The sequence below is a fragment of the Capsella rubella genome, unplaced genomic scaffold (assembly GCF_000375325.1).
Source record: "Capsella rubella cultivar Monte Gargano unplaced genomic scaffold, Caprub1_0 scaffold_1, whole genome shotgun sequence".
Taxonomy (NCBI): Eukaryota; Viridiplantae; Streptophyta; class Magnoliopsida; order Brassicales; family Brassicaceae; genus Capsella; species Capsella rubella.
The window spans coordinates 7806242-7833960 of NW_006238923.1; the positions used below are offsets into that span (position 1 = coordinate 7806242).

A 27719-nucleotide genomic window follows, 5' to 3' on the forward strand; every position below is an offset into this window, starting at 1 on the left:
ACGAGAGACGACTAGGGGGGACTTTATTGCTATATAATTATTGGTGGGAACACATTGACAAAACTTTTTTTTTTCAAGAGTCGAAACATTGACAAAACAAGAATGAAAACAAAATTATATAAAAACACTTCTCCCTAAATAAATTAGGTGTGGACCATAAGTTGAAGCCCACTTGTGTATGTACTCTTCGTTTGATGTATGATGGGATTATGACCTTTTTGTTTTATCAACTAATGCCATGGTTTAGTCGTTTAGACGTCTTGTGCGTTACAAGGTCGTTATCTCTCTATACATATCAATCTTCTTTAATGTATTATGTCTACATGATAGACCTAGTTTGATGTTTTAGGTATCTATTTGATATCTTTGGTGTATTTTTAAGTTTTTAACTATGACATCAATTTTGACTAAAACAGTTACAAAACCGTCTGTGTAAGAAAAAGAAAAACAAATACACACATCTCTTCTCGAGATCATTAATTTGAAAATAAAGTGTCACAAGACGTAAGTTGCAGAGACCGACCATTTTTGTACAATGTGCCGACTCTGTTGTTAGTACTGTAAACGAGAGTGTGTCCTCAAATGCACCAATCAAAACGAGTTTTGCAGTTCTTGATTTGTGTATCATTTCTTTTTATATAAGAAAAGACCAAAGAGCTGCTCTGCTCAGGACAATCAATCAATCAATCTTCCTTCATATTTAAAAATTCTCAGTTTTTATGTAATTAGGTCAATCAATATTGAAGGCTTTTTTACTATTGCAAAGAGACATATCGGTCACCAAAGTGGACCATCTGTAGCCCAGACTTTAGGAGCTATAAAACAACATTTTTCCTTTTAAATGTCATCGTGAAAAAATTGCATAATGTATTCAGCCAAATATTCTGAATTTATTTGAGTCTTGATTTTAGATGATTTGAAGTGAATTTAGGGAACAAGATTTTGCTAATTCCTTAGTTTAATAACCTTAAACTTATATAACCAAAAAAAAAAAAACTTTATTAAATATGAGATTTCTTTATTAGAGTCATTCCAAACAATATAATTTTAATTGTGATTGAATACACATACACACCTAAACTAAATAATTGATTAATATAAAATATAAAAATAAAAGACAAAAATAATTTGAGATAGACGACAAAAAACAATTATAACGAATAAAAAACACGAAGAATCGGAATCATGACGTGTCGTCATAATATTAAGAACAGAATCAGATCAGACAAAATCAACGGTTCAGATTAGCTCCTAAGTTTATGGCTCTTGTTTTATCTTCTCTGTCTCTTCTCCTTTACTCACTCTTCTCTTTTTTCTCTCCTTTTTACTCTTTGCCCTGTTCACTCAGAGCATCAAGAACACACAAAGAGAGAAACCAAAACCAAAAAACAAACGATGTTGCTGGGGAAGAGACAAAGACCACCGATAAAGAGAACCACGAGTCTTTCCGAGATCAAGTTCGACTTGAACCAACCTAGCGAACAAGAACCGTCTGATCATCAGATTCAGCTCGTGACCATTGATGAACACCGTCACGTTCACCAACGTTTGTTAGATCAACGTCTCTTAGCTATGGTCTCACCCAGAGGTACGCAGAGGAGGCACTCAGCTGATTGTTCTGAAGATTTTCTGAGATCTTGCTCTCTTTGTAAACGTCATCTTGTTCCTGGCCGTGACATCTACATGTATAGGTATGCATATTACGAACTAAAGATTAATCTGAAGGTTTTGGTTTAAACTAGACTATGGGAACTAACGGTTTGATATGGCTGTGTTGGGATTTGAGCAGAGGAGATAGAGCGTTTTGTAGTTTAGAGTGCAGGCAACAGCAAATCACGGTGGACGAGAGGAAAGAGAAAAAGAAAGGTTCGGTGAGAACTACCACCGTCGTATCCGCCGGAACCGTCAACGGTGAGAGTGTTTCCGCCGCCGTGTAGGTCTCTTTATGATTTGTATATGGTTATTGTTATTATATGTATAAGTTTTAAAGCATTGAGCGTTAACCATATGTTAATCTTCTTATAAACTTTGCTTTGTAACTTAAGACCATGGTGTTTTTTTTTGCATATTAATTAGATTTGTGTTTTTCTGATTATTCTATCTGACTACCTTTTTTACATGTTCAAGATATTGTGTGGACATTAAAAACCAAAAGAGTTTAAATTTCTTTATATAACATACAGTTTATAATTGACAACTAAAGAAAACTATATTTGTGAAAATCGCATACCAACTTGTATGTTTGTATGTACCTTAGTGTACTCTAGATTTGTATGTATTGCATACCACCAAGAAGATATGTATATTCATCGTACTATTTTAACTTGATGCTTCCATTCGAATATAAGAATATGATCCAATGGAAATTTCGTCATTCGTTCTTATTAAAACAGAGCAAAAATAATCTGATTTTTTTGTCAAGTAAGGAATCTAATACCTATTCAGCCTAGTATTGGCTGGTCCCTGTTAGGAGATTCTTACTTATTTCTATGTCTCGATATTTATAGATTCCTAGTGGCTAATGCATTATGGTGTCTCCCTTTGCTTTCGATAAAGATTACAAAATAGTACATAAATTCTTGTTTTAGGAGAAATATTCTAGCCAATGAGTTGATAATAACTTTTATTTTCCAGCTTTATATGGTTAAAAAGAATCTCAATTATTAGAAGTTGGGTGGTGCTAGTGACATCGTTGTGTAGTTTTTATAATCCAAATTACATTACATATGTTGTTGTTGACGATAAAAGAAAGTCAAAAAGAGTTTCACATTGTTCAGTAACTTTTGGGGTTGAATAGTCTCTGTCTTCACCTTCAAAAAAAAAAAAAACCAAACTTGTGATGAGCTTCTTCTTCTATACTTTTTCCATTATAAACTAAGCAAAGACAAGAGAGGGAACAGCTCATGTGGATCGAGCTCATTTAAACTTTATAAGTAGTTCATATCATGCTCATGCATGATGCATTCCAATTCTTAATTTGTCATTTTCAATATCCTTTTCATAATTAATGTAGCATACAAGAAAACTCAAATAAACCTTCCGAGTTTGATTTTTGCGAACATGCCCATTAAGCCATGGCAAGTTATAAAACGGGCTGACGAATAAAGCCTATTTCACTTCACATCTATGGGCTTCATGAATCGAACGTGATAAACAGCTCTGCACTGTGCGTCTGTGCCAGTGCATGCCGTATTCCGAGGCAATGAAGTTTGGTATATTCGTTGTGACCAAAAATGATGATGATGCGTCAACTGTTTCCTCCAGTGAAAGATTTTTGTATGTTTTGGACAAGAAAAGCATCTTCGTATAGCATATTCGATAGCACACTACTGATTCATTTAGACATATGTCATCTTCTTTTTGCCAATTGTCAAAACTGAATCAGCAAAGTCTTAGTAGAGATGTCATGCAATTAGAAAGATCTCTCATCATCTAATGAAATTGGCTTCACACTTGATTTACAATAAAATCTATATACAATTCCAAAACCGAACCCTCTAGACGAAAGAGAAGGCAAAGACTTGGGGTTGCATATTGAAGGCTTTGAAGAGTTGCTTAATTAAATTAATGGAAAACGTATATTATCAAATGTGGTCTCTACAACCCCACGAGAGGTTGTTCACACAAATTTAGAGGTTCTCGCAAAACCTTCATTTCACTTAATCATACATACAAATATACAATGCAGTTCGATTAAGCATTCTATGTATTTTGTTCCATATACATAATTGAGATTAATAATTTTTCCATCGTGTGTTGTCTTTCACTGTCGGAATTGTCACTACCTCAGGAAGCCGATCTTGTTGTTTTATTTTATGTTTTAGTATAAGTTTTTACCTTTTTTTGGACTTTGGAAATTAAATTCAATAAAAAACAAGAATTGGAAACTTAACAAAAACAAGAAATAGAAAGACAAAAAAAAAAAAGAGAAGACATTTTTTTGATATTCTTAAAGCCTATATAAACCATCTAAAATCCTCCTCTTTTTGGGGCATTGAGAGAGGTTTTGTAGTTGGTGATTGCTCTCATCTTCATTGGTTTCATCGAGACATTTGATTAGAGACCAGGTCTGTCTTCTGTGTACAAAGCACTTGTTTTCTGGGTCTTTACTAGGCTCTGTTCTTGAGTTTTTTTTTTAAAAGTCATTTGCAGCACTTAATTGTGCTTTGCTTCTTCCTAATTGGATCTCTATGTAATTAAGTTTTCGTTAATTGCTATTATTAGTGTTTTGTCGTGATCACTCAAGAGTTACTTCTCAAGGTTTTGTCGTGTTTTAGGGTTTGATTTCTCCGATTTAATCAAAAGTTTAGATCTTTAATCACGAAAAGTTAGCGAAAGCTAATTATAGAATTTTAACATTTTCAGAAATGGCTACGGCTACGTCTCACCAATCAATCGTTTCATTTGCTTCACACCGATCATTTTCTTCTTCTTCTTCCACGATCTCTCAATGTTTGTTGCGTGAGCCTTTCTTGAATCTGCCAATCTCTAAAGGGTTCAAGATCGATTCTTCACTGAGTTGTAATATTACCTCAAAAAGGAGAAACTTTTGCAAAGTTGAAGCAATGGCGTCTCAGACTGAGACATCTGTTTCTTATGACAACACTCTCTTGTCTCCTTCCAAGAACATACCTGACATTTCCCAGAAAAAAACAAGTAATTTGCTCTGCTTTGAGATTCCTCAAATTTAGTAAGGAAACGTTGGCTTCGTTATTGGTCATAACTGATTTTTTTTTTTTTTGATGGTTTTTAGATGAAGCAGCTTTGATATTGATAAGGCATGGAGAATCTTTGTGGAATGAGAAGAATCTTTTCACGGGTTGTGTTGATGTGCCATTGACGGAGAAAGGTGTTGAAGAGGCCATTGAAGCAGGGAAGAGGATTAGTAACATACCTGTTGATGTTATCTTTACATCTTCTCTTATCCGTGCTCAGATGACTGCTATGCTTGCTATGATTCAGCACCGACGCAAGAAGGTATATAAAAACCAAACCAAACTCAGCTGAGCAAATTTATCTTTGGGGGTTTGTAACATTTTTCTGATAAGCTGATATATAAACCTCATCTAGGTTCCGATCATCTTGCACGATGAAAGCGAACAGGCCAAAACTTGGAGTCAAGTTTTCAGTGATGAAACTAAAAGCCAATCCATTCCTGTCATACCCACCTGGCAGCTCAATGAAAGAATGTAAAACATATTTAGCTTTTACCATCTGTCAACATATGGAGCTTTGAGCGATAAAAGAGCTTATCTTCTTTCCAACGTTTTTGGATATAGGTATGGAGAATTGCAAGGTCTTAACAAGCAAGAAACTGCAGAAAGATACGGGAAGCAGCAAGTTCACGAATGGCGTAGGAGTTATGATATCCCTCCTCCCAAGGGCGAGAGCTTGGAGATGTGTGCTGAGAGAGCAGTAGCTTATTTTCAGGACAATGTAATGAAAAAGTCTTTGCAATCTGATTCTAACTTTTCTCCTGAGTTTTCACTACTAACATCGGATATCAATTGCAGATTGAACCGAAGCTTGCAGCTGGAAAGAACGTAATGATAGCTGCTCATGGGAACTCTCTGCGGTCTATCATAATGTATCTTGACAAGTTGACTTGCCAAGAGGTGTGACAAAAGACTGGTTTCATCTTCATTCTTGGTCATTGTTGGGTTTTTGGCGATTCAATGAATTTCTCTTTGTGGTTTTGGTTCTTAGGTAATAAGTCTAGAGCTATCAACCGGTATACCTCTTCTCTACATATTCAAAGAAGGCAAATTCATGAAACGGGGAAGCCCTGTTGGTCCAACAGAAGCTGGTGTCTATGCTTATACCAAGGTTAGGCATCATTTCTCTCTTCTTCATCTATTTAGATCTCTCTGTTTCATGGTTCTGAGTGTTTCTTTGCTTGCAGAGATTGGCTCAATACAGACAGAAGCTAGAGGAGGACAGTGAAGTATTATGTTCCTGAAGTAAACAAGAAAGATTGGTTCTCCCACTCTCCCTCAAGCTTAGGACCTTAGAAGCGTTTACAAAGCATATATAACTTCTGATTTTGTTCTCTGTGTCTGGTTCTTTTTTATTTACATGTGCCATATCCACTGTTACCTGAAGGGATAATGTTCAAAATCAACACCGCTTCCTTCTTTCAATGCATTCTGAGTTAAAAGCCTCACACACTTGTTAAAGTTGCCAAACTCTTTAAGCAAATAAGTATTATTCTTTTACTGCAGTTTTACTGGTCTCAGTTGGATAATAACAAACAAAAAGGAGTATAGCTCCAGCTTGATATAATTATATTGATGGGTTAAGTAAGAAAGAAGTTCATATTTGTTGTTGAACCAGAAGCTTCTTCTATTCTAGGCTTCTGGTTTAGGTTTTTCCAGTGTATCTAAAGAGGATTCCAAAGTCCCATTCTTGATCTTCTCATCTTCTTTGTCCTCCAAATGCTTATTTTCAGAGTCTGAAACTTCAGAATCTGAGTTGGTCAAAAGAGCTGAGGCTGATGTCACAGTGGTGTTTCCAAAGAACTTCAAATCATCCTCTCTCATTCTCTCAGCATATTTCTCAAAACTGAAACCCGCATCGCTGTTTTTTCCACCAAATTCAACCTCGAGTTGCTCCATATCGAAGAGATCCTCGAGAACCTTTTTGCTGAGGTTATCATCTGAGTAAACAAATTTCACCTTGTTGCAGGTCTTTGGCTCTAGAAACGGTTTCACCATCTGCATATTCACAGTTTCCTCTGATGTCAACAAGCTTCATGATACTAAAATACTTGGCATAAGGACATAGAGATATTTTGAAAATAACCTTATAAAAGGGTTCAAAAATCTTAGGCGGGTTGTATAGTATGGCCGCGCCTAAACGTTCAGGGTAATGTTCTTGTAACACATGAGCGGTTTCTCTCGACACTTTCACGGATATATGCGACATGTTGAAACCATGAAAATCGATTAGCCAAACCATTTGTTCTTGGCTATCCGATAGATTCAAAATTGCATTTTCCATACAGTACACCAAGAATCTAATCTGCCCTTTATAAGACTTTGTATTCTGTAGTAAAACCATAAAGGAACATCAATCCAAAAGTATAGAGAATCAGAGCTTTGATAGGAAATGGGATAAGAAACCAGACCTGGGAACTTGGTCTCATAACCAGAACTGTTCTTCCATACTTGTCAGTATAGTTAGCTCGGTATATCTTCCCGGTCTCCGCTTCTCGTGCAATCTCCTCCTATAACCATTTCAACAAGACAAGAAAAATTAGAACCATTTTGCATACACTGATCGTGATATTTACTGAACTTAAGAAGAATACATACCCATCGAATCTCCTCAGGTTTGTACTGAGTCCTCCATTTCAAGGTTTCTTTAAGCATCTTAGTTGCTTTCTTGACATGGCCATTACGCGCAGCTAAATAGCGAGCAATGGCAGCATCTGAACAAAACTCAGATGACTTCTCAGGCAATGGCCCAAGTAATGTCCTCACTTCATTTATCTATATTGTTAAAAATACAAAATCTCTATATCAAACTGAAACATGCAATATAATATACTTGATTCACACATCAAATACAAAATCATCACAGAGCAGTTCGTGAATTCCACTAATCATCATCTTTACCTTGCTTAAATACTCCTCTGGTTTTGTGGAATCAGAACTCATATCTTGCTTCAAAGAAGGTTTCAGGACAACTTTAGTTAACATCTGAACTTGATCTTACTCTTAGATAACTATAATCAAGAAATCAAAAGCTAAAGAACATAAACTTACCTAGAAAAAAAATGATATGAATTGGAGCGGATGATAAGCGATGAGATCGGGTCAAACTCAAAGCTAGATGTGGACGCACATAAATTGAGACCGAGGAGAAGTCTGAAGTTTTCGGTCTAAAAAGAATCAGAAGTCTCGTTGTAAGAAAAGTAGTAAGTAGATGGATTTTGTTTCAGGGCGGCTACGGACAATGTGATGAGAGAGCTCAAAGACACGTGACGCGCGATTGAGGAAAGAGATACAGACACAAGTACAGATTCTGTTCCTTGATCTCTAACGTGGACTTTAGTGGACTGGACCGGGAATTACAAACCCGGTTTGACTTCTTGATTTGATCTTTTGGTTGTAAATGTGAATGTGATGGTTGAACCCCTCTGACTTTACCTTACCAACGCAACCATGTTTCTCATATAAACGTTACAACCCAAAAAGGAATATGATATTGGGTTTGTTAAAGACTTTTGTTATTTGTGAACTTTGAATTAATTAAGCAGTTACACTATTTTCTAATCCCTTAAGAAAATAAAAATTTACGATTGAGTAAATAATTAATAATGAAACGACATGTAATTGCAACCAATGTGTTTAACTAAGATACATATACTTATATATTGCAGACTTAATGGGCCTAATCTTAAAGATCAGTCAAGAAGACTCATCGGTCCTCTCTAATGGGTTATCATTGGATTGAAGGTTAATGACTAGAATTTGATCCACTGATCCACCAAATAGAGTAGTTAACTGTTGACAACATCCGTTACAATTAGAGGAAGATTAGGTGAATAACAAAAGTTTATGAAAAGCAACAAAGGTGAATAAAGTGCCAAACCTCTTTTTTTAATGCCAAAGCTCAGTATATCAAGGAAATGAGCACTTGCTAATGCTATAAGATGGGATTGGCAAATAAACTATTCAACAAACGTACATGTACATCAGTTCCTTTTATTTCGGACCACGTTATCTATCGTCAAAATGTCTTGAGAGTTTTTTAAAATATATTTTCTCACGAAAATAACAGTTTGTATATATTTTTAAACACGTAAACGAAATTTTGGTTTTCATTTTGGATGCATAAGCATATTTATAACTTTATATAACGTATGTAAGAATATGTATGAATCATCCTTTTGCAACAATCTTGTCCGGATTCAATTTCCTTTTCCATTTGAAATAATACCAAAGTCTTGCAGAAGATTTGTAATGTATTGGCATATTGGTACCCATATGTCATGCAGAAACGAACGGAGACAATTCACCTAAAACCACATGCAAATCTCCTCTTTCCCCTCAGAAAACAACGTGCGTACTGCTCTGAAAACAACGACACCACACCCTTCTTTTCGATTTTACAAAACTACAAATTAAAATAATAATTTTAGTAAATTCACTTCTCACTCCATACCAACATTTTCACATGCATTTGTATTTTACCAACTTGTCTACTAGTAGTACTCTAGTTAGTAGCTATAGCTCTTATTTATTTATTTCTGTATGAGTATGTAAATGAAATTTAGGTGAGGACCAAAAGTAATAATAATAAAGATCTTTCAAAGTCAAGACTCAAGAGGCCGAGACCGAGACATCATCATAATAAGTGGAGTTCAAACTTTTAAGGTGAGAGATAGTCAAATAAACACAGTACAAAATAGACCTTTGGTCCCGCGGGCATGTGGCACATTCTCATTGGTCGTATGACTTTCAACAGATATAAACGCGTTTGACGGAAACCGCGTTGAGAGCATTAAAACGCAAAAGGCCAATGCCACGAAAGCCAAAAAAAAAAAAAAAACTCCTATCGGATCCACTTTTGCTTCTTCTTCTTTTTTTTTTGACCCATTTTTCACAATTCGGATCTTCTCTTTTCACTTTATGAAAATCTCTTTCTTTTAAAATAAAAATAAAATGGCAATGTATGTTGTACTATATTACTTGATTTAGATGCAATGAATCTAAGCTATCAAAAGACTACTTATAAATTATAATAATAACATCGGGAAGGAAATCGGGCGCGTGAGATCCACTCGCGGCGATTTCTTTCTCTTCACTTTTTCTTCTTCTGAGCACAAGTTCTTGCTCCGACGATGGGTCCTCCGTCGATTCCGGCGACGATGAGGGTTCTATGGTTTATGGTGCTTCAACCGCAATCTGCTGCTTGTTCTAGGCTACAATCACGAATCAAAATCAAGGGAGAAGTAGAGAGGGGTAGCTTTTGCGAGACACCATCGTTGGTTCCATCGGTGGTGTAGCGGCGCAGAGTGGAAGAGGAAGCCTTCACGGCGAAGTTTGAGAGAGAAACCGGTTAGATCTGGGACTAGAGATCCTGGAGGCTTTTTGAGGCCGCCGCTCGATGGGGGAGGTTGACTCCGGCCGAAGGAAGCTAAGCCACTGTCAACGGTTCCTAGATCTACTCCCTACCGTCTTTCGATCTCACGACAGAGCTTGAAGCTTTCACGAAATCAACAGCTCGGTTTCTTCCTCCTCCTCGAAGTTTCTCTACGGTGGCGGAGAGGCAAACGGATCTTTGATCACCTCCTTCGTTCGGCCGACGACGTCCAGGCACACCGGAGGTCTTTTCCGGCGTGTTTCCGCAGTTGTGGACGGCGGCTACGACGTGTTTTGCGTTTGTAGATTAGGGTTTCTATGGTACCGGTTAATTCTGGTTCTGCGAAACCAGGTCGGTTTTGTTTTCGTTTGGTTTAGTTTGGTTAGAAGCTGTAGATTGGGCCCCTTGGGATTTGGATGGGCCTAATCCGGAAATATGTAGTCCATTGGGCATAAATATTTAAATTGCAAGCCTTTTACAAAAAAAAAAAAAAAAAAGACTACTTATAGATAAATTAAGAAAGAATAATCCAAATATGTCAGTCATCTCTTTAGTTTACCCACAAAAGATGTCAGAGAGGGAACTGAGAGAGAGGAGAGAGTAGAGTATCATTTCGATTAAAAATAGGTATCCCAAAAAAGCTGTCAGTTATTAAGACAGCTAAGATTTTATTAGTTGACTATTTCCATTTTCCCCTGCGGACAGGACACGCTCTCGGCTTTATGAAATTTATGCGTAAGAGTAGGAGAGATCTTCGTGTTGCTTTCCCTTTTTTCATGCGTTGGTGTTTATTATTAGTATTTCACTTTTTTCACACTTTATTATATGACCAATCATTTTTATAGACCTATTAGCTAATTAGAGTTTTAAAAATAAATGGTGTGTGTATGGTTCGAGGTTGGATTGAACCCAATAGGAAATGAACAAACTCAGTTTGCGCAGAGCCAGTTAATGTAAATATTGAAACGTAGAGATACAACCAAGTAAGAACAAAAGCACTTAAGACAAAGTCATTGCACCGTTACACGTACGTATGCAAAGCAAGTAAGAGAAAAAAAATGATATATAAATCACAGCATCGTAATGGTGAACACGCACACGAGCCATCCACATGGAGTGCCCGCCTCCTTCTGCGGCTCTTCTCTCAACAATATATATAAATATATAATCACTACTGCAGGTTGATATTTTGCAAAACTAAACGATTTTTCAACCTTATGATTAGCAAATTAACAGCATACTTATATTTACAACTTTTACATATCAAATGATTGGAATTGCTATTTTAAACATGTATCCATAGTATCATTCTTTTTCCAATTTTGGGTCATTACGAAATTCGAATTACGGCACCCCTAGTCTCAACTTTGCAATTTGCATCACATTGACGCCTGTACACGATTACAGGAAGCAATATATTAAGTTACGCGAAGGCTTTATTAATATATCGTATAATGATGAAATATGTAAACATTAAGTGATCAAATAGATGATTTAATATATAGGCTAATGACATATGAAGAGTTCTCAGCCATTCATTCAAACTAGCCCCCTCTCTAGAGCCTTCTTTCTTAAACAATTTGTATGATAAATTATCTTAATGAAAAAAGTCTAAACCACCCATTAACATGATCATCGTCATTACATTGAAGAGCCAAAATAATTGCTTAACAATCATCAAGTCTACGCGCGTCTCATCTCCCGGATAATTTTATTTATTTTCATACTTTCCGGCTGTATATACTACTCATACTATTAATTTCGATAATCTCATTCTTAATGTTCTCTTCGTTCCAATTCTTTTGAAAATATTTTAGAAGTTTTACTGTTTTAGTTTTTTTTTTTTTGCGATTATATACAACAAAAAATGAATTTAATTTAGTATTTCACTTTTTTATTATTGTTGTATTTTTATGTCGTTTAAATAATATATCGTTGATTAATTGGACATCTTAAAAATCAAATCGTATAATAATTATAATCGTTTAAAGCCGTTGAAATGTCTAAACAAGGGATTAACAAATAAAGATAAACTAATCTTATGGAGTTAATGGAGTTGTGTACATCCACTCCGTTTGAATTGAATAGGAGACACGGAAGAAACACCCCAATTCCCATAAAGGAGGTGTGAATGTTTATAATTACTGAAAATGATTCTCCATCAAACTAAAATTTCATGTTTGTAGAACTAAAACACTTTGGATTATAAGAATAAAACTTGTAGAATCATTTTAACTTGTAAAAGTTAGATTTGAAAAAAAACGAAAACTTGTAAAATCATTTCAACCATTCTGAAACGAAAACTTGTTTTTAGTTAGCTCAACTAAAAATAATTAATCACAAGAATTAGATTAGGAGATCGATTCGGAAACTACTTTTTTGATATTTTGAGAAAACATGGTTCTCATTTTTTTTTTGTCATCTTTAAGCAAAGTATCCGATGTGTATATTACAATAAAATAAAATAAATTATTAGACGTTGTAAATTCAGATGAATAAAAATATGAGAAATACGAGGAGGAGATACAATAATAAAAAGTTATAAAAAGAAAATAGTGAGAGTAGGACACGCCACGCCTCCTATATAAACGAGGAGCCAAGCTGAAGAGATAAGTGTGCATCGGTGAGGCTGAGAGAGTTTACAAAACAAGACACAATCAAACACTTGAGCGTCTTTGTCTTTTTCAACTTCAAAAAGTTTTATTTTCTTTCTGATTTTCTCATCAACTTTTTATTCTGTGCAAATCCACCCCCTCTTAGATTTGTTTGTTCCCTCTGTTCTTTGATTCCTTTCTGTTTATTTGAATGGTTTAAATTTACTTATTTATAAACAACAAACCAAACTTTTGAAAGAGATCAATCTTGTTTTATATATCTTTGATCTTCTTCTTCTTCTTCTTGTTTTGTAGATTTAACCTTGTTTGTGTGGGTATTTTTTTAATTCCCTCCTCTCAAATCTACAACAGAGGTTGTTTTATTATAAAACCTCTCTCTTTTCTTGAGTTCTTTAATTTTTTCAAGAACCAGGAATTTTTACTTTTTACTCTTTATATAAAAATGGCAACTTCTATGGATTTTTACAGTAGTAGTAGTAACACAACGTTTCAGCAATCTCCTGATCCATTCGGCGGTGAACTAATGGAAGCGCTTTTACCTTTTTTCAAAAGCCCTTCCATCAACGATTCATCCGCGTTTGCGTTCTCTTCCTCTCTACCCGCTCCGCCCGTTTCATCATCATCATACGGTTCAGATCTCCACCTAAACCACCGTCTTAGTCCTAAACCGGTTTCGATGAAACAAACCGGATCTTCCGCACCTAAACCGATGAAGCTATACAGAGGAGTGAGACAACGTCACTGGGGGAAATGGGTGGCTGAGATCCGTTTGCCTAGGAACCGAACTCGTCTCTGGCTCGGAACCTTCGACACGGCGGAGGAAGCTGCTTTGGCTTATGATAAGGCGGCGTTTAAGCTGCGCGGCGATTTCGCCAGGCTTAATTTCCCTAACCTCCGTCACAACGGATCCAACATCGGCGAGTATCAGCCTCTTCAGTCTTCCGTCGACGCTAAGCTCGAAGCTATTTGTCAGAACTTAGCCGAGACGACGCAGAAACAGGTGAAACCGACGAAGAAGTCTGCTTCTCGGAAACGTTCGCCGACCGCCGCCGTTGTGAAACAGACGGAGGTTGATTCGGGGGTGAAATCGGAGGATTACTCTAGCGCCGGATCTTCGCCGCCGTTGACGGAGAGCTACGGATCTGGTGGATCTTCTTCGCCGTTGTCGGATCTGACGTTCGGTGATGCGGAGGAGGAGATTCAGCCGCCGTGGAACTACGCGTTGGAGAAGTACCCGTCGTACGAGATCGATTGGGATTCGATTCTTCAGTCTTCGAGTCTTGTAAAGTAGTTGATGCCATAGGGGTATTTTAGGGAATAGTATATGTCTCTGCGATGGAGTTTTTTGGTCATTGCAGGGACTTTATCATTTTTAGGGGGCTTTTGTGTTAATATTAATAAGTTTATGTACTTTTATGTAATAATTGTTAAATCTCTGCGTCGGTCTAAGCTGGGTTTTTTGTCATGCTTCGACCGTGCGAGTTTTTTTTTCTTTTTCTTTTTAATGTATTTTGTAGTTTCTTTATCGTTGTCTTTAATTCAAATTATTTCTAAGTTTACCTTAAATCTACATTAATGCAAAGAGAAAATAAAAATATCTTGTTACAATAATTCATAGTAAGTGACGATGGTTTGGAATAAGGTGCTCTCCAGTGTGGAACTATAAATCACTAACTACAATTTGTTTATTAAGTTATAAGTTATTTATTAATATCGATTAGAAAAAAAAAATTATTGTTTTTGGTTGATAGTGAAAAAAAAATTTACGGAGAGGCACGCATGCACTCACAAATCATTAACACGTATCTGTCTTGTTCTATTAAACTTTAACAATAATAAAAACAAAAAAAAACTAAAAAAGATGGTGCAAATAATTCTCATAAGACCAATAAAAATATCAAATGAAACGAAGGTCATATGAGCAATATTCCATAATTGATTCAATTGGAAAACACAATCGTCAAAATCAACTTTTATTTCCGGCAACGAATTGCATACATTGTCTTTGGAGTTGTTTGATCACTCGTAAATATAATAGAGATTTTTGTGTCAAATAATAGACCAACAAATCGGAAAAAAAATCACATTGACAAAATGTTCAAATCCAAAACCATAATTATAATCATATGATTCAGGAGCTCGGCATTGATAATAAACACCAGAAAGATGTAGCATCACAACCTTCATCTATCTCTATTCTTCTTCCAACCAACTACATAAGAACCTCATAAATACAATGGAGGTTATAAAAGCCAACAAATTGAAAGACAAATAATATATTGGCTTCGTTTTAAAGATTATTTCCAAACAAAACAATCAACTTCTCTTTGTCATTTTTTCATCTTTCTAAGTTACTAAGATATACTCTTTAACTTGTCAATGAACAATTTTCAATTTGCAAAATCACAACAATCTTAAATTTGGTCTCTTTCAATAAAATTATGCCATTAGAAAAATAAATTCTTTCTCTAAATTCATTGTCGAAAGTGCTGATCACTAGTTTTGTATTTCTTAGTTACTCACTTTAATTGGTGTACTAATTTTGCAAACCATTTGTCAAACAAAAGATATGTATAATAATAATTTTTCCAAATATACAGTCAAATCTCTTTAAGTAAATGAATTATTATTTTTTAATAAAAATTATTAATTTATCGATAAACTAATACTTTACAAATTAATAAAATATTATGATTCTAATATTATTAGTTTATGAGGATTTTACTATATTAAGACAACAACGTCTTGATTTTCTTATAAGCTGAAGTTAACAAACTTAAATCTGTAAGTTGACAAAAAAAAAAAAAAAAAAAACTTAATTCTGTAAATGAGGAAGTGTTGCCATAAACACAAACATTAGTGTTGCTTAGACGGTAAATGACCACTAAACGTAGACACTAAAAAGAAACAGGCTAACTTAATAATATCAAACAAGATCGATATTTTCAGATTTAGACCATACTTTGGAGTTGTGATATGAGAGCTTTGCATAATCAAATCAATATCCTGATTTATACATATATATAAGAAGTTATGATTTCTTACATAAATACCCTGTGACGAGCAGTTACACTTTTCTAGTTTTCTTAAAACCCCGAGACCAGCTAATGGCAGCTATGGTTAAACACACAAAACATCTCAACATACATTATATTTTTAGTCTCCATCAGAAACCGGCTATGTTTTGTGTGTTTTTAAAACAAAAACAAGCTCAAATTAAACTGAACGAAGCACTCGTCTGAATTGGAAATCACATAATTTTACACTTTGTACGTTGCCTATGAAGAGATAGGGAATAGTAGTCTAAGGCGAAAAAGTTCAGATCCTTGAATATTTTTACAGTACTACAAAATTCTTTAAATCGATTGATCATCGCATTGTCGCCAAATACAAACCTAATGTCTAATTGTAAAACCCGTAGAGATGATTCTCCTCCAGTCGCTGATGGAGAGAGTGGAGAATATTAAACACATCAGTTGAATTTACCAATCTCCATTTTCTTCTTAATTGCTCGTTGTCCATGGTATATGAACGAATCTAGTATTCCCGATACCGTGAAGATACCTGCAAATCAAAAGTATTTATTTAGTTTCGAATTTGATGATAACATATTAGTAGTATGTTTAACTGGAATGGAGAAGAGAGATATATCCATTACCTCCAACTATAGCGCACACATTTGTTAGGAAGTGCAAGAACTCCACATGTTGCTCCTCAAATATAACCTAACAACAATCAAATGAATTTGAGACATAGGTTCCATTTGTATTATTAACACATTACCAGAAACTCACAAACATACCTTAATTGGTGAAAGATCATAGTAGAAGAAAACACCAGGCGGGGATTGCATGCGACCTGCTTCCATGCCCTGGAAATGTTCTGTCACAGAGAACTGCCAAAAACCAAAACCCATTTGCTATAGTTTACTTTACATTAAGGAATTTTCAAGATGTTTAAACAGAGATTTGGAGATTTAGCTTTACCTGGTTTGACTGGATAGTATTACGGTGAACATCAGTGTATATGCTGGGCACCACCTGCAATTCCACACCACAATTAATTTATTTATCACTGCACTCAATAATTGTAATACGCAAAAGCTAAACCGGTGGAGAAAATACATTGCAATTAGGAATCTCAACAATTATAATATCCTAATACTTCTCTATCAGCAAATTCTACTAGTAATAAGCCATTCAGGAGTCTCACCGATGCCTGTTCCAAGACGTTTATCTAAAATATTGTACCAGATGCGAATGTTATCGATGGAAATAATGTAAAAACGAGGCATACCTTAATAAAATATTGATACACGCCACTCTGTTTCCCCTGATTCCACTGCACACTGAGAGAACCGAAAAAAGGTTTCAGAAGATAAGATAATTGGAAAAATGATAAAAGGAGCAAGGAATGGCTTGGGGAGGAAGTTTTTACCCATCTAGAGGGTTCACGACACCAGGGAAAAAGTCTCCAAAGGCCAACCTGTTGACCGTGTGGCTAATCTGTGCAGAGACATAATGAAGTCAAGACCAATTTGCTATATGAGCAACTAAAAGGGAGATTGAAACAAGAATAAAACTTCTCTTACATTGTAGTTGCCTTGCTGGAACAATAACATATCATGAAACTGAAAACCGGATTGATGAAAGCTTTGCCCAGGAATGAAATGAAAGTTCCCAGCAACTTTATTAACTTCCAAGAAACCGTGAATATTACAACCTTCACCTTCTTCGTCTTTGACCTTTTGCACAAAGCCTTCTCTTTTACACTGAGATGGTATAAGCAAAAATTATCATACAAGATACAACTAGATGCAAGGTGGATGAAAAGAAAGACTATCCATGCTCTCTTCAGATACATCCAAGTTTTTTCTTTGGCAAATAGATCCTATTTCTAACTACCACCAATTAGACTTCGCTACTTTCTTCAAATTAAGGAACAAGATCAACCCAATACTATATTGAAGGCATGTCAGTATACCTGGTCGATAGATTCAGGGTCTGAGAGGGCCCAACCTTTCTTTCGGTAAGCTTCACGAACTTCCTCACATGAATTACAACAAGCATCATCTGACTGTGAAGTGTAAGAAAAACGATTCACCAATTACAAAAATGGAAATAATTGAATAAACACTAGTGAACTCTGTTGAAGATTTTCTACTGCAACTGAAAGTCCAGCATCGCATGTACAAGCATATTATTGATTTAAGGAAAGCTTACCAGTTCGGCTCCAAAACAGGAACCACAATATGTTTCATTGTGCTCCAACCTTCCACCATGTTTCTGTAAGGGTTTCTCAATCTGGAGATAAACAATAACAATATATAATTAGAGATCTAACAAAGCAAATAATACTTATTGCAATGAAATCAGAGATATCACTTGAAAAAGAAAGGTCAAAGCCTTTGAAAAACTAACCTTTGTATGACCAATTCCGTCTTGTTTTGCCTCAATGACATTGCCAGTAGAGTCTAATCGTCTTTTAATTATATCATGTCGCTGCAATAGAATTGGGAAGAATTGAAAAAAAATCAGAAGAAGTGTACACACATCTCGCCTTGAAAACCCCAAAATGGAAAAGAACAATCAACCAGCACATACCACATCAAGGTGCCTCTCTCCGCTAATATCCATGGAATCAAGACTAATAATCGAACATTGCAGCGCAGGGAATGTAACATCAAACTGAAAAATTGAATGTGGTAAGTAATCAAAACGCGTTTCCTTGACAAAAACTAGTAATCATGCAACTCAAAGCAGTAAGCAAATGAACAAAATGTTACATTAATGCGTAGCTTCTCTCCTCTTGATGTATCAACACGGAGCTGAGTCTCCGTAACCGGATGAATGTAAAGCTCTAAACAAAAACAAAAACCCACAAATTTAAACACGAACACTGCTATTGAAATCGAGCACTGTTTGCTTGCTCATAAACAACGATGATTATCAAAATTAACTAGATCATCGTTTCACATAAGAATTAAACCCCCCAGAAGTAAAAAACAAAACTTTAGAGCTCCAATTCTACAAATCATCGACCTTTAAGCTTCCCCGGATCAAAAGCTACGAAAAGAACAGAGTATAGGATCTAATGAACTTACGAAGCTCGGAGAAGAAGAGAACTAGCATGAGGAGAGAAGAGACGAGGGTGATAACACCACCAGAGAGTGTACGCCTGTAGAAATCTTCATTGATTTTAGGGTAAGCGTCCAGATTCCTCAATCTGTTCATCACGCCGACCATTCCCCCTTAACCTTGAGCTTAGGGTTTGGCTTTAGCTTAACTATTTTGACCAAAATTTTCAACGAGAGAAGGAGATGATTCAACGGGTAATCACAATCTAACCTGACCTCTTTTGACCTTTCAAGGATCTCTCTCTCTCTTTCTCTCTATTTTCTCGGAGTTCTCTCTACAAATCTCTTCCCCAAAATAAGCAAGAGCAACACAGAACTACGCAACGGCGTCGTATAAACAACTCTTTATTTTCTTTTGTTTCCCCAAATTGGGGTTTGGGCTTTGTTCATTATTATGGCCCATATATAAAAATCCCAAATATTTATCCAAAATATTGGTTTCAAATGTTCATAGATTTATATATTTTCACTCATTTCTTTTTATTTTTGGTCAACAAATTTTCACTCATTTCCTTTTGTGGCTTTTAATAATGTTATATATAAATTTTTAACAGCAATAAATATATATATATATATATATATATATATATCTATTATTATTTTTCATTTTCATATGTTTTTTACCATTTGTAATGAGAATAATATTTTTTTCCTTATAATGTTAGTCAAACTCATTTGCAATCTTTTATTTTTATTTTTTATTTTCATATTTTTTTTACCATTTGTAGTGAGAATAATATGAGGTTTTCCTTTAAATGTTAGTCAAACTCATTTGCAAAATCCATAAAGGAAAAAATCTTGTGATGCATACTATTTGGTCATATTCCTTAAATTTTTAAATATGAAGATGTGGAATACTGTTGAACTTTTGATTAATTTTTGTGAAAATTTAAAATTATTAATACGTTACTATAATAAACAAAGTCAAAAAGTCAGATGTTTTTCTTTCTTTCCCAAATGAATCATAATATACCAAAAAAGAGGACGTGAATTATATTTTAACAGTAACACAATTGGAAACTCCACATGCATAAGTAAGCACTATATATATATATTCAAAGAAATGAGAGGTTTCAATTTAATCTCATTTACTAAATTATGATTTCCATATCTATTTTTCAAAGGTATGAATTTATTTTCTCTAATATTCTTGACTTTTAATAATTATATTACCAAAAAAAAATCTTTACTTAATTAGGATTCAATTTTCTGTATTTATGAAATCATAATATCATGCGCATGTCATCGTCTATAAATTAGCTTTTGCTACAAAAAAAAATAAAAATTGTTTATATATATGAGCCTAAAGAGTAGTTTGAGCAACCACTCTTTGAGAAAATAGATTCGAGCCTCTAGTGTTTTCGCCACCACCCATATACTCTTAGACCTCTCTCAGATTGCTGACATGCAGATTACGAGGCCAGTTACCGAAAAGATCGATACTTTGGTCGATTCGTTGAGGGATTTGTCTCCGACACGTATCAAGTCTTCCTCCTCTGATGAACTCGTATCCGAAAATGATGACAAGATAAGCTCATGGATTGTACGTTATTATTTTACATACAACTTATTTCATTTGGAGAAATTTTCTATATTCTTTTCATTTACGTTTTAGTCTTTCAAATTAAGCATGTTCTAGTCTTGAAATCATGATTTTCTTATATAGTTTTAGTTTTCTAAATTCTATTCGTGTCTAGTTACGTTCCTCTAGCATTTAGAATCTATTAGCTTAGATAATATGTGTTGGATCATCGAGCACATATTGCTTTGCCTTTTTCAATAATAAAAATAAATCCTGCGTTGATGTTTTGATGGTAAAAGAAAAGATTAGAAGACAAGATATAAATTCATTTTAGGCTCTTTTGTAACAATATTATTATTCGATTTAGGCTCTTCATCCGTCGGCATTGGATATGTTCGACAAAATAATGAGTGATGCAAAAGGGAAACAGATTATCATGTTTCTTGACTACGACGGAACTCTCTCACGAATCACTGAAGATCACGACAAAGCTTACATAACCGACGAGGTTTTTTTTTCTCTCTTGATCCTGATTTATGTTATGGTTTGAGTTTAGTTCTTAATTGAGCGCTAATGTATATATTTTATAGATGCGAGAGGCTGTAAAGGAAGTGGCTATACATTTCAAGACTGCGATCATCAGCGGACGAAGCACAGACAAAGTAAATTCCATCAACTAATATATTCGACGGTATTTGTTTGTGTTACGTGCATATGTCTTATAGAAAATGAGATATGTTATTGTTTTTTCAGGTACAAGGTTTTGTTAAACTCGCTGGAATCCACTACGCCGGAAGCCACGGCATGGACATTAAGGGTCCGACAAATACTGATCAGGTTATATTTTTGTCTATTATATTGAGATTTGTGAGAGGAATTTGTTGTAGTATTTTTCAGCCTAATGAAATCATTGCAGAGTAACCAAGAAGTCATGTTTCAACCTGCAAGTGAATATTTACCAATGATCGACGAGGTGGTTAATGTTTTAAAGGAAAAAACAAAAGGTATCCCTGGAGCTACGGTCGAGCACAACAAGTTTTGTCTATCAGTGCATTTCCGTCGTGTTGATGAGACGGTAAAAATAAATAACAAGATTTACATTGCTAATCTAATTAAGAGGACGTTTAATTTAACCAACCTTTATTCTTTTACGGGATAAAAAGAAACAAACTCACACTTTCAAGAACAAGAGTTGTTTGTTGTCTTCGATAACATCTTAAAGTTGTTTTCAATGATATTATCAGTTTTAAACGTATGGAATGTTGTAAAAATGTTTTGTGGTCGACAGGGATGGGCTGCATTAGCCGAGCAAGTGAGATTGGTTCTCATTGATTATCCGGAACTGAAACTGACGAAAGGCAGAAAGGTAACAACATTTCACTAGTCACAAATGTTAATTTTATCAAATATATGTGATAGATCGATGATTAATGTGATGTATCAAACTGTGATTAATAATTCGACAAGACAGGTGTTAGAACTCCGACCTTCCATCAAATGGGACAAGGGAAAGGCTCTCGAGTTTTTGCTTAACTCATTAGGTGTGTGATTATCTTTTCATACTTAAGAATTGGGCTTCAGTAATTCATACTTTTGATAATGATACTATATATAATAGACCCGTTAATCTGAAAATATATATGTTTGGTTAAATAAAAATAGGATTGGCAGAATCTGAAGATGTGTTACCGGTTTACATTGGGGATGACCGTACTGATGAAGATGCATTTAAGGTACTACATTAAACCCAAAACATCATCATCGTGCCCTAGTTGATTAATTAAGGATGTGATAATATATTGACGCCATGATAATAAACATATGTATAGGTTTTGTGTGAAAGGGGACAAGGTTTTGGGATTGTCGTCTCAAAAATCGTAAAGGAAACCTACGCTTCATACTCTCTTCAAGACCCATCTCAGGTAGATTATTCTTTCTTGACTCTTTTTTTCAAATCTAAAATATTGTTCCATAGTCACTAGCTAATTATACTAACCTTATACTGTGCGATGCAGGTTAAAGAATTTCTGGAGCGTTTGGTAAAGTGGAAGAAACAAAAACTTGGAGAAGAAGAAGTGAGTTATTAGATAGATGAAGCACTTCGTGTGGGATTCTTAGCAAGATAAAAGTGGTGACCTTAACTTTTAGTTTTTAAAAAAAAAATTCTTGTTGCAATATGATTTAAAATAGTACCGGAAATATTTAATTTGTCATTAAAACTACAGTATTGTCAAAATATTTAAATGAATTTAGAAGAACAATGTTTTTTTATTGAATTTATTATAGTTTTACAAGATTCAAAGTTAGTGAGATGGAAATTAAAAGAAGAAACTAGAGGATTTTGCTCTGTATAGGTCGACCATGCTCATTAATCATCATCATTCATAATCGAATGTTAACCCAACTGTTTGGAAATTATTTTAATTACTAAACAACATGTCTAGTCTCATCTAGATATTTAGAAAAAGAAAAACATATTTTGCACTAATTGATAACGAACAATTTCTATTTCTAAATGAATATATTTGGTCACATACAATTTGATATAAGTATTTTATTGATAGTTCACGGTTCAGTTAATGTTGACGTTTTCTCGTAAATGGCAAATAAAAAAAACTAGAATTCAACCGTGCGCATCAAATAAAAATATGAATCATTAAATTTATATAACTATACTTCTCAATTAAGCTAATGATTAAAATCGTCATAATCTATTGTTTAGTCGTTGTCAAATGTGAGTTGTGTACCGAAACTTTAAATTCGTATAAATTCCTATCCACTTACCATAATATACTGATATTGCATTTTTAAAATTGTCAGTGTTGGTATTTTTTAATTATTTACTAACTACTTAGATTAATAATTCCAATTCAAGGACCTAGATATTTTTTTATTTGGTGATAGTGATAGCTTAGGGAATCAAAGAATTATGAAAATAGTGTCGACAGAATGTATTCCTTTTCCTATAAAAGCATATTCCATTTTATAAAAAAACCAATTAGAAAAGAAAACTTGAGAATTCAACTTAACCCCTTTGATTTTAATATTCTGTTCAGGAATATTATACCCAGTTGAAAAGAATCTTTTTGTTTTATATTTTGGTCCCATTTGTTTCTAATTTTGTCTTTAAGAACAAAGAGCAAATCTTTGTGAACAACTTCGTAGGAAGCCGAATTATATTTTTTTCGTACTGAATGAATCTGAATACAAAAGCAAAAGCCAAGTGGACTGGACAAGTTCACAAACCGAGTCCATACATCGACCTCGACATCGTCACACTAAACCACACCCACCACTAGACCATGATCATTAGATCATCTAACATTTAAATTAGTTTTTTTTAAGTTTTAACAATCGAAACTTAACAGTGACGTCGTTATAAACATTGTTAATTATCAGTGACGATGAAGGCTTCAATTCAGGACTAATAAATAAAAAATATATGCATTAAATAAACTTAAATTTTCAACTAAAAGCTTTTAAAATTGTGTATACATTCATACACACGGAGCATAGCAATATTCTTATAGCCGATAATATATTATTCCTCATTAAAGAAACAAAGGGAATGTCTTCATTGATTCTATGAAATTATACGTGTGTTTAGTATTTTAATTTATTCATATTAATATTAATGTGACCCTTCGGTTCCTTCCGGGGGCCAAAAAGGTTCAAAAATTGGATTCATGGTATAAAGAACGATACAAGTATTTCTTATATTATGATGTGTTTTGATTACAAATAAATGGTGATAATGAAATCCGGTCGATTGATATATTGATGTATTACTTTTGATTTTGGGATATCTAAGTCTAGAACTATTTTTTCGAGACATTTAAGACAGGATCAAAGATTTGACTCCATCCGGTACAATGCGATAGTTTTGAGGGAGAAATAAAACGTGGATTCTGTATTTTGATTAATATAATTTGTCTAATTATTTGAAAAATATATAAATAAATAATTTGATTGAATTGTTAGCTGCCCGACTAATTAACAGAATAACTATCTTTTCTCCGAAAATAGCATAATGTGAATAATTGCGTATATATGTTACGTATTGAATAAGGTATCTCCAAATATATATATATAGCCAGCCAAGTTCATTCACACATTTTGAAATTAATCAGAAAACAGAACTAATAAGTACATTGCTTAAGAATAAGCATAAACTTTTCGTTCGAATCTTATTATATCAGATTTTTGTCTTGTTGATTTCGTAGTAAATACCGGTTAAGACATATTCTTGTTAGCATTTGACATAAGAAGATATGAATCAACTATAATACAAGATTCAGTTATACGATTCTTCTTCGATATTTCCCGGTAATAATTAATGGATTAAGATAATTTGTAAACAATGCTGAATGCAGCGTAGACCGTTCGATCAAGGACGCTTATAGACACCGTTCGATCAAGGACGCTTATAGACACCGTCCGATGTCTCGTTTTGAAATAATCAACCAAGAAAAAACAAAACAATTACAGGACGGCATTGCCAAGAAAATATTTATTTTTTGAGATTTATTTTTGGGTTTTGGCTTTTTCTTCCATTCCTTATTTAAACTCCCATGTTCACTCTCCAAACTCTTAAGCATAAAAATTTAAAGTGAAGAGAAGAAAAACACAAAAGAACACACATAATTAAGAGTCTCTCTTTGGTTTGTTCTTGAAAGATGGACGTATTCGATGGCCTTCCTGATCCGATCATCGTCGACATCTTGAACAAAGTTGGTGACGTTAGAACCATACTTCGTTGTTCTTCTCTCTCCAAACGTTTCAACTCGCTTGTACCTCAGTCCGACTCACTCATCCTCCGACTTGACCACTCCGACCCCGATTCACCCGTCACCACCATTTTCCAATCTTTATTCAACTCCTTTCATGGCCTCATCTCTCTTTTCTCCAAACCGGCTAAACCAATCCCAACCACGGCTCTCTCTCCGAGTCTCCCTTTCAAGATTCTCTCCCGGTTCGACAAGATCCGGAGTTTGGACGTCGAGCTTCCCGGTGGCGATGTAAATCTCGAGAAAGGCGCCGCCGTTAAGTGGAAAGCCGAGTTTGGGAAAACCCTCGAGAGCTGCGTCGTCGTTGCTTTCCGTTCCGCCGGGACCGTGTCTCCTCCCGTCGCGGTCAACGGTGAGTCAGACGCCGAGTTCGTGACTGGACTGAAGACGCGCGTGGTGTGGACGATAAACGCGTTAATGGCTGCGTCGACACGTCATTACTTGATGAGCGAAGTCGTGAAGGAGCACGAGGAGATGGAGAGTTTGGTTATACGCGACGTGGAAGGAGAAGGCACGGTGGTGATGGACGCTGAAGGGCTTAGAGAGTTTAGAAAAACGGAGGCGGCGCGTGGGGAAGAAGACGAGGAGCGCGTTGTGAAAAACCGGAGGAGTGTGGTACCGAGCGTGAGAATGAGTATGAGACACGCGCCGTCGCTTAAGCTAAAGAGTGGTGTATGTTTAGAATCCGCGACGCTCGTGATCGTCCGACCAAGCGGAGTAGATTACGACGTCGGAGATGATGCTGAGCTGGCGACGGAAGCTTTCGCCGGAAACTGTATGTACGGTGAAGCCGTCGCCGCATTGTTAAAGTGCAAGAAGAGCGCTCTAGAGATGAATTCATTTTAAAAACTCTTGTTGGGCCTTGTAAATTGGCCTTGTAAATGGGCCTTGCGGATGCTTGGAAAATATGTTTTTTTTTCTTTTCCGGTTACGTGTGCCGTTTGCGCATTTTTATGTTACGGTGTACAAATTGAATTGAAGATGGCTTTACAATTTTTACTTGTCGTTCTAACTTGGTCGAATCTTGCGAAGCATATATGATATATGGATTTAGATCCTTGAGACAACATTATAAACAATAACATGGCATGAATGGTACCTCAAAACGTCAACCAATCCATGATCAGTATAGTTTATATTTGGAACCTAAATAACTTAAAGTACACAAGCATAATTTGAAAGAGTTATTAAAACGTGGAACTGTTAGCTTATAACAATAAAAATTTATGAAAAGGGCATGATAACATGATATTAAAATAAGAAATGACGGCATTAAATCATGATTCCGTAAACATGACATGATTGATAGAGATTATGCGGAATTATTATGAAACTCGATAGGCTTACCAAACAAAATTTTATTTTGGAGGTTGAAAGAACCATACAATAACATTACTATAGTTTTTTTTTCCGCCGCTAAGCATCATCACCTTCTTCATTCTTTAAATTTATGAGCAAGTGAACTAAGATTTAAATATAATGGTTTTATAGATTCCTTTTCTTGATGAATAAATAATTGATTCTGGTATCACTGATAACACCTAATCTATTCCCTGTAATCATTATCGTAGCTAATTGGCATTATGACCAATATGACGTTGATTAGTCACTGAGACACTAAATAAATCACGTTATTTATACCTTTTTAAGCTGCGGATATATAATTAAACGTGAGGTTTATACGATCGAAGATGTGGTCCATACATGTGACATGATTATCAGGACGATTTAGTTCTTTGAAACAAATGTAATAGATTGATATCTCTTGTAGACATTATTTGTTAAGCAATGCTTTGGTTAGTGCAGAGATTAGCTCAACTAGGCCATAGTTACAAATTATGACTAGATCCGAAACACTAAAAAAGAGTGTGTTAGAAACAATTTATTAGGTATATATGTGATATTTGATCAATAGTTTTCTATTATATATTAGCATATCGAATTAAATATATATTTTTTTCATTTTTCTTTTCTTTTTTGGTTATGCTTTACAACATTCATATTCTTTTTAGTTGAGTTTTGGTAAACTTAATATTTATGTTTTTAATTCACATGAATCTGAAAATCAATTCTGAAGAATCGCATATATGTTTATATTTTGTTATAATTGGAACTGCATTGCAGTTCTCTCGCAATTGCTCCATACGTTATCATTTCACTTGTAAAAAGAGATTCAAGTTGAATTGAATACAAGAGACTCAAATCGAATTGAATACAAGAGATTCAAGTCAATACAGTTTATATCAATTTAGCCACCACATTTAGAATTAGCACACACAAAAAAAACCTTTGTCGTCATTTCCCTTTCATTCATTTAATCTGGCATATATAGTAAAGTTGGACAAAAAGAGAGAGAAAACCTTTAAAGGTTTTCCAATTATATTGATCATCAACCATCACCATTGTCACATTCGTATCCCGTCTTTAAAAACAAAATAAAAAGATTTTTATTTTGAACGTTAACATTGCATAATATAAACAATTTAAAAAAAAAAAATGCAAAGATGAAAAAATGTAACATATTTATGGAAAACAAACATACGGATCGGCTAGTACTGTACATACGTAGA

The 27719-nt window shown here is 34.7% G+C and overlaps 7 protein-coding genes across 10 annotated transcripts; 5 read left to right on the forward strand and 2 right to left on the reverse strand.

Moving 5' to 3' along the window:
• Window positions 1–1253: 1253 nt before the first annotated feature.
• On the forward strand, window positions 1254–2100 carry LOC17896966. Its single transcript, XM_006305690.2, has 2 exons — window positions 1254–1691; window positions 1790–2100. Exons 1-2 carry the CDS (start codon window positions 1396–1398, stop codon window positions 1935–1937), a joined length of 444 nt encoding a protein of 147 aa, XP_006305752.1. The 5' UTR covers window positions 1254–1395; the 3' UTR covers window positions 1938–2100.
• A 1865-nt stretch (window positions 2101–3965) lies between these two features.
• Window positions 3966–6140, forward strand: LOC17898245 (2,3-bisphosphoglycerate-dependent phosphoglycerate mutase). 2 transcript variants are annotated; one of them, XM_006305142.2, is made up of 8 exons: window positions 3966–4067; window positions 4366–4656; window positions 4754–4977; window positions 5071–5189; window positions 5280–5436; window positions 5514–5615; window positions 5707–5826; window positions 5903–6140. In XM_006305142.2, exons 2-8 carry the CDS (start codon window positions 4368–4370, stop codon window positions 5957–5959), a joined length of 1068 nt encoding a protein of 355 aa, XP_006305204.1. In that variant the 5' UTR covers window positions 3966–4067; window positions 4366–4367; the 3' UTR covers window positions 5960–6140. The 2 variants fall into 2 exon arrangements, with proteins under 2 accessions (XP_006305204.1, XP_023645973.1); XM_023790205.1 differs by lacking the exon at window positions 3966–4067 and adding an exon at window positions 4086–4260.
• Window positions 6141–6241: 101 nt separating this feature from the next.
• LOC17899207 (phosphatidylinositol transfer protein 3) lies at window positions 6242–7951 on the reverse strand. 2 transcript variants are annotated; one of them, XM_006305371.2, is made up of 6 exons: window positions 7767–7951; window positions 7617–7660; window positions 7314–7490; window positions 7127–7225; window positions 6802–7044; window positions 6242–6713 (listed from the first exon to the last, which is right to left on the reverse strand). In XM_006305371.2, exons 2-6 carry the CDS (start codon window positions 7656–7658, stop codon window positions 6348–6350), a joined length of 927 nt encoding a protein of 308 aa, XP_006305433.1. In that variant the 5' UTR covers window positions 7659–7660; window positions 7767–7951; the 3' UTR covers window positions 6242–6347. The 2 variants fall into 2 exon arrangements, with proteins under 2 accessions (XP_006305433.1, XP_023645974.1); XM_023790206.1 differs by having other exon boundaries at window positions 7617–7664.
• Window positions 7952–12709: 4758 nt separating this feature from the next.
• LOC17899137 (ethylene-responsive transcription factor RAP2-13) lies at window positions 12710–14251 on the forward strand. The gene has a single exon (XM_006303196.2). It carries the CDS (start codon window positions 13147–13149, stop codon window positions 13993–13995), a length of 849 nt encoding a protein of 282 aa, XP_006303258.1. The 5' UTR covers window positions 12710–13146; the 3' UTR covers window positions 13996–14251.
• Window positions 14252–15920: 1669 nt separating this feature from the next.
• LOC17899180 (endoplasmic reticulum-Golgi intermediate compartment protein 3) lies at window positions 15921–19125 on the reverse strand. The gene is made up of 13 exons (XM_006304993.2): window positions 18808–19125; window positions 18490–18563; window positions 18308–18391; window positions 18125–18205; window positions 17927–18007; window positions 17688–17780; window positions 17296–17475; window positions 17142–17209; window positions 17001–17052; window positions 16691–16744; window positions 16507–16599; window positions 16363–16429; window positions 15921–16268 (listed from the first exon to the last, which is right to left on the reverse strand). The coding sequence occupies exons 1-13, from the start codon at window positions 18947–18949 to the stop codon at window positions 16177–16179; spliced, it is 1161 nt and encodes a 386-aa protein (XP_006305055.1). The 5' UTR covers window positions 18950–19125; the 3' UTR covers window positions 15921–16176.
• Window positions 19126–20245: 1120 nt separating this feature from the next.
• Window positions 20246–22520, forward strand: LOC17896870 (probable trehalose-phosphate phosphatase C). 2 transcript variants are annotated; one of them, XM_006304546.2, is made up of 10 exons: window positions 20246–20383; window positions 20730–20870; window positions 20953–21024; window positions 21116–21199; window positions 21279–21437; window positions 21651–21728; window positions 21834–21903; window positions 22025–22095; window positions 22192–22284; window positions 22378–22520. In XM_006304546.2, exons 1-10 carry the CDS (start codon window positions 20246–20248, stop codon window positions 22447–22449), a joined length of 978 nt encoding a protein of 325 aa, XP_006304608.1. In that variant the 3' UTR covers window positions 22450–22520. The 2 variants fall into 2 exon arrangements, with proteins under 2 accessions (XP_006304608.1, XP_023632655.1); XM_023776887.1 differs by having other exon boundaries at window positions 20266–20383; window positions 21116–21210; window positions 21281–21437.
• Window positions 22521–24987: 2467 nt separating this feature from the next.
• On the forward strand, window positions 24988–26142 carry LOC17899271 (F-box protein At1g22220). Its single transcript, XM_006305322.2, has one exon. The coding sequence runs from the start codon at window positions 25039–25041 to the stop codon at window positions 25993–25995; it is 957 nt and encodes a 318-aa protein (XP_006305384.1). The 5' UTR covers window positions 24988–25038; the 3' UTR covers window positions 25996–26142.
• Window positions 26143–27719: the final 1577 nt, after the last annotated feature.

Coding starts and splice junctions, on each gene's coding strand:
- LOC17896966 (XM_006305690.2), top strand. CDS start 1,396: ATGTTGCTGGGGAAGAGACAAAGACCACCGATAAAGAGAACCACGAGT. Junction 1,692..1,789: donor CGTGACATCTACATGTATAG/GTATGCATATTA, acceptor GGATTTGAGCAG/AGGAGATAGAGCGTTTTGTA.
- LOC17898245 (XM_006305142.2), top strand. CDS start 4,368: ATGGCTACGGCTACGTCTCACCAATCAATCGTTTCATTTGCTTCACAC. Junction 5,437..5,513: donor TAGCTTATTTTCAGGACAAT/GTAATGAAAAAG, acceptor TATCAATTGCAG/ATTGAACCGAAGCTTGCAGC. Junction 5,616..5,706: donor ACAAGTTGACTTGCCAAGAG/GTGTGACAAAAG, acceptor TTTGGTTCTTAG/GTAATAAGTCTAGAGCTATC.
- LOC17899207 (XM_006305371.2), bottom strand. CDS start 7,658: ATGAGTTCTGATTCCACAAAACCAGAGGAGTATTTAAGCAAG. Junction 7,226..7,313: donor AACCTGAGGAGATTCGATGG/GTATGTATTCTT, acceptor AAATGGTTATAG/GAGGAGATTGCACGAGAAGC. Junction 6,714..6,801: donor TTTTTGAACCCTTTTATAAG/GTTATTTTCAAA, acceptor GTGAATATGCAG/ATGGTGAAACCGTTTCTAGA.
- LOC17899137 (XM_006303196.2), top strand. CDS start 13,147: ATGGCAACTTCTATGGATTTTTACAGTAGTAGTAGTAACACAACGTTT.
- LOC17899180 (XM_006304993.2), bottom strand. CDS start 18,949: ATGGTCGGCGTGATGAACAGATTGAGGAATCTGGACGCTTACCCTAAA. Junction 17,053..17,141: donor GTCGTGAACCCTCTAGATGG/GTAAAAACTTCC, acceptor CGGTTCTCTCAG/TGTGCAGTGGAATCAGGGGA. Junction 16,745..17,000: donor TGTATCAATATTTTATTAAG/GTATGCCTCGTT, acceptor GTGGAATTGCAG/GTGGTGCCCAGCATATACAC.
- LOC17896870 (XM_006304546.2), top strand. CDS start 20,246: ATGCAGATTACGAGGCCAGTTACCGAAAAGATCGATACTTTGGTCGAT. Junction 21,025..21,115: donor GCGGACGAAGCACAGACAAA/GTAAATTCCATC, acceptor TTGTTTTTTCAG/GTACAAGGTTTTGTTAAACT. Junction 21,904..22,024: donor GTTTTTGCTTAACTCATTAG/GTGTGTGATTAT, acceptor AAATAAAAATAG/GATTGGCAGAATCTGAAGAT.
- LOC17899271 (XM_006305322.2), top strand. CDS start 25,039: ATGGACGTATTCGATGGCCTTCCTGATCCGATCATCGTCGACATCTTG.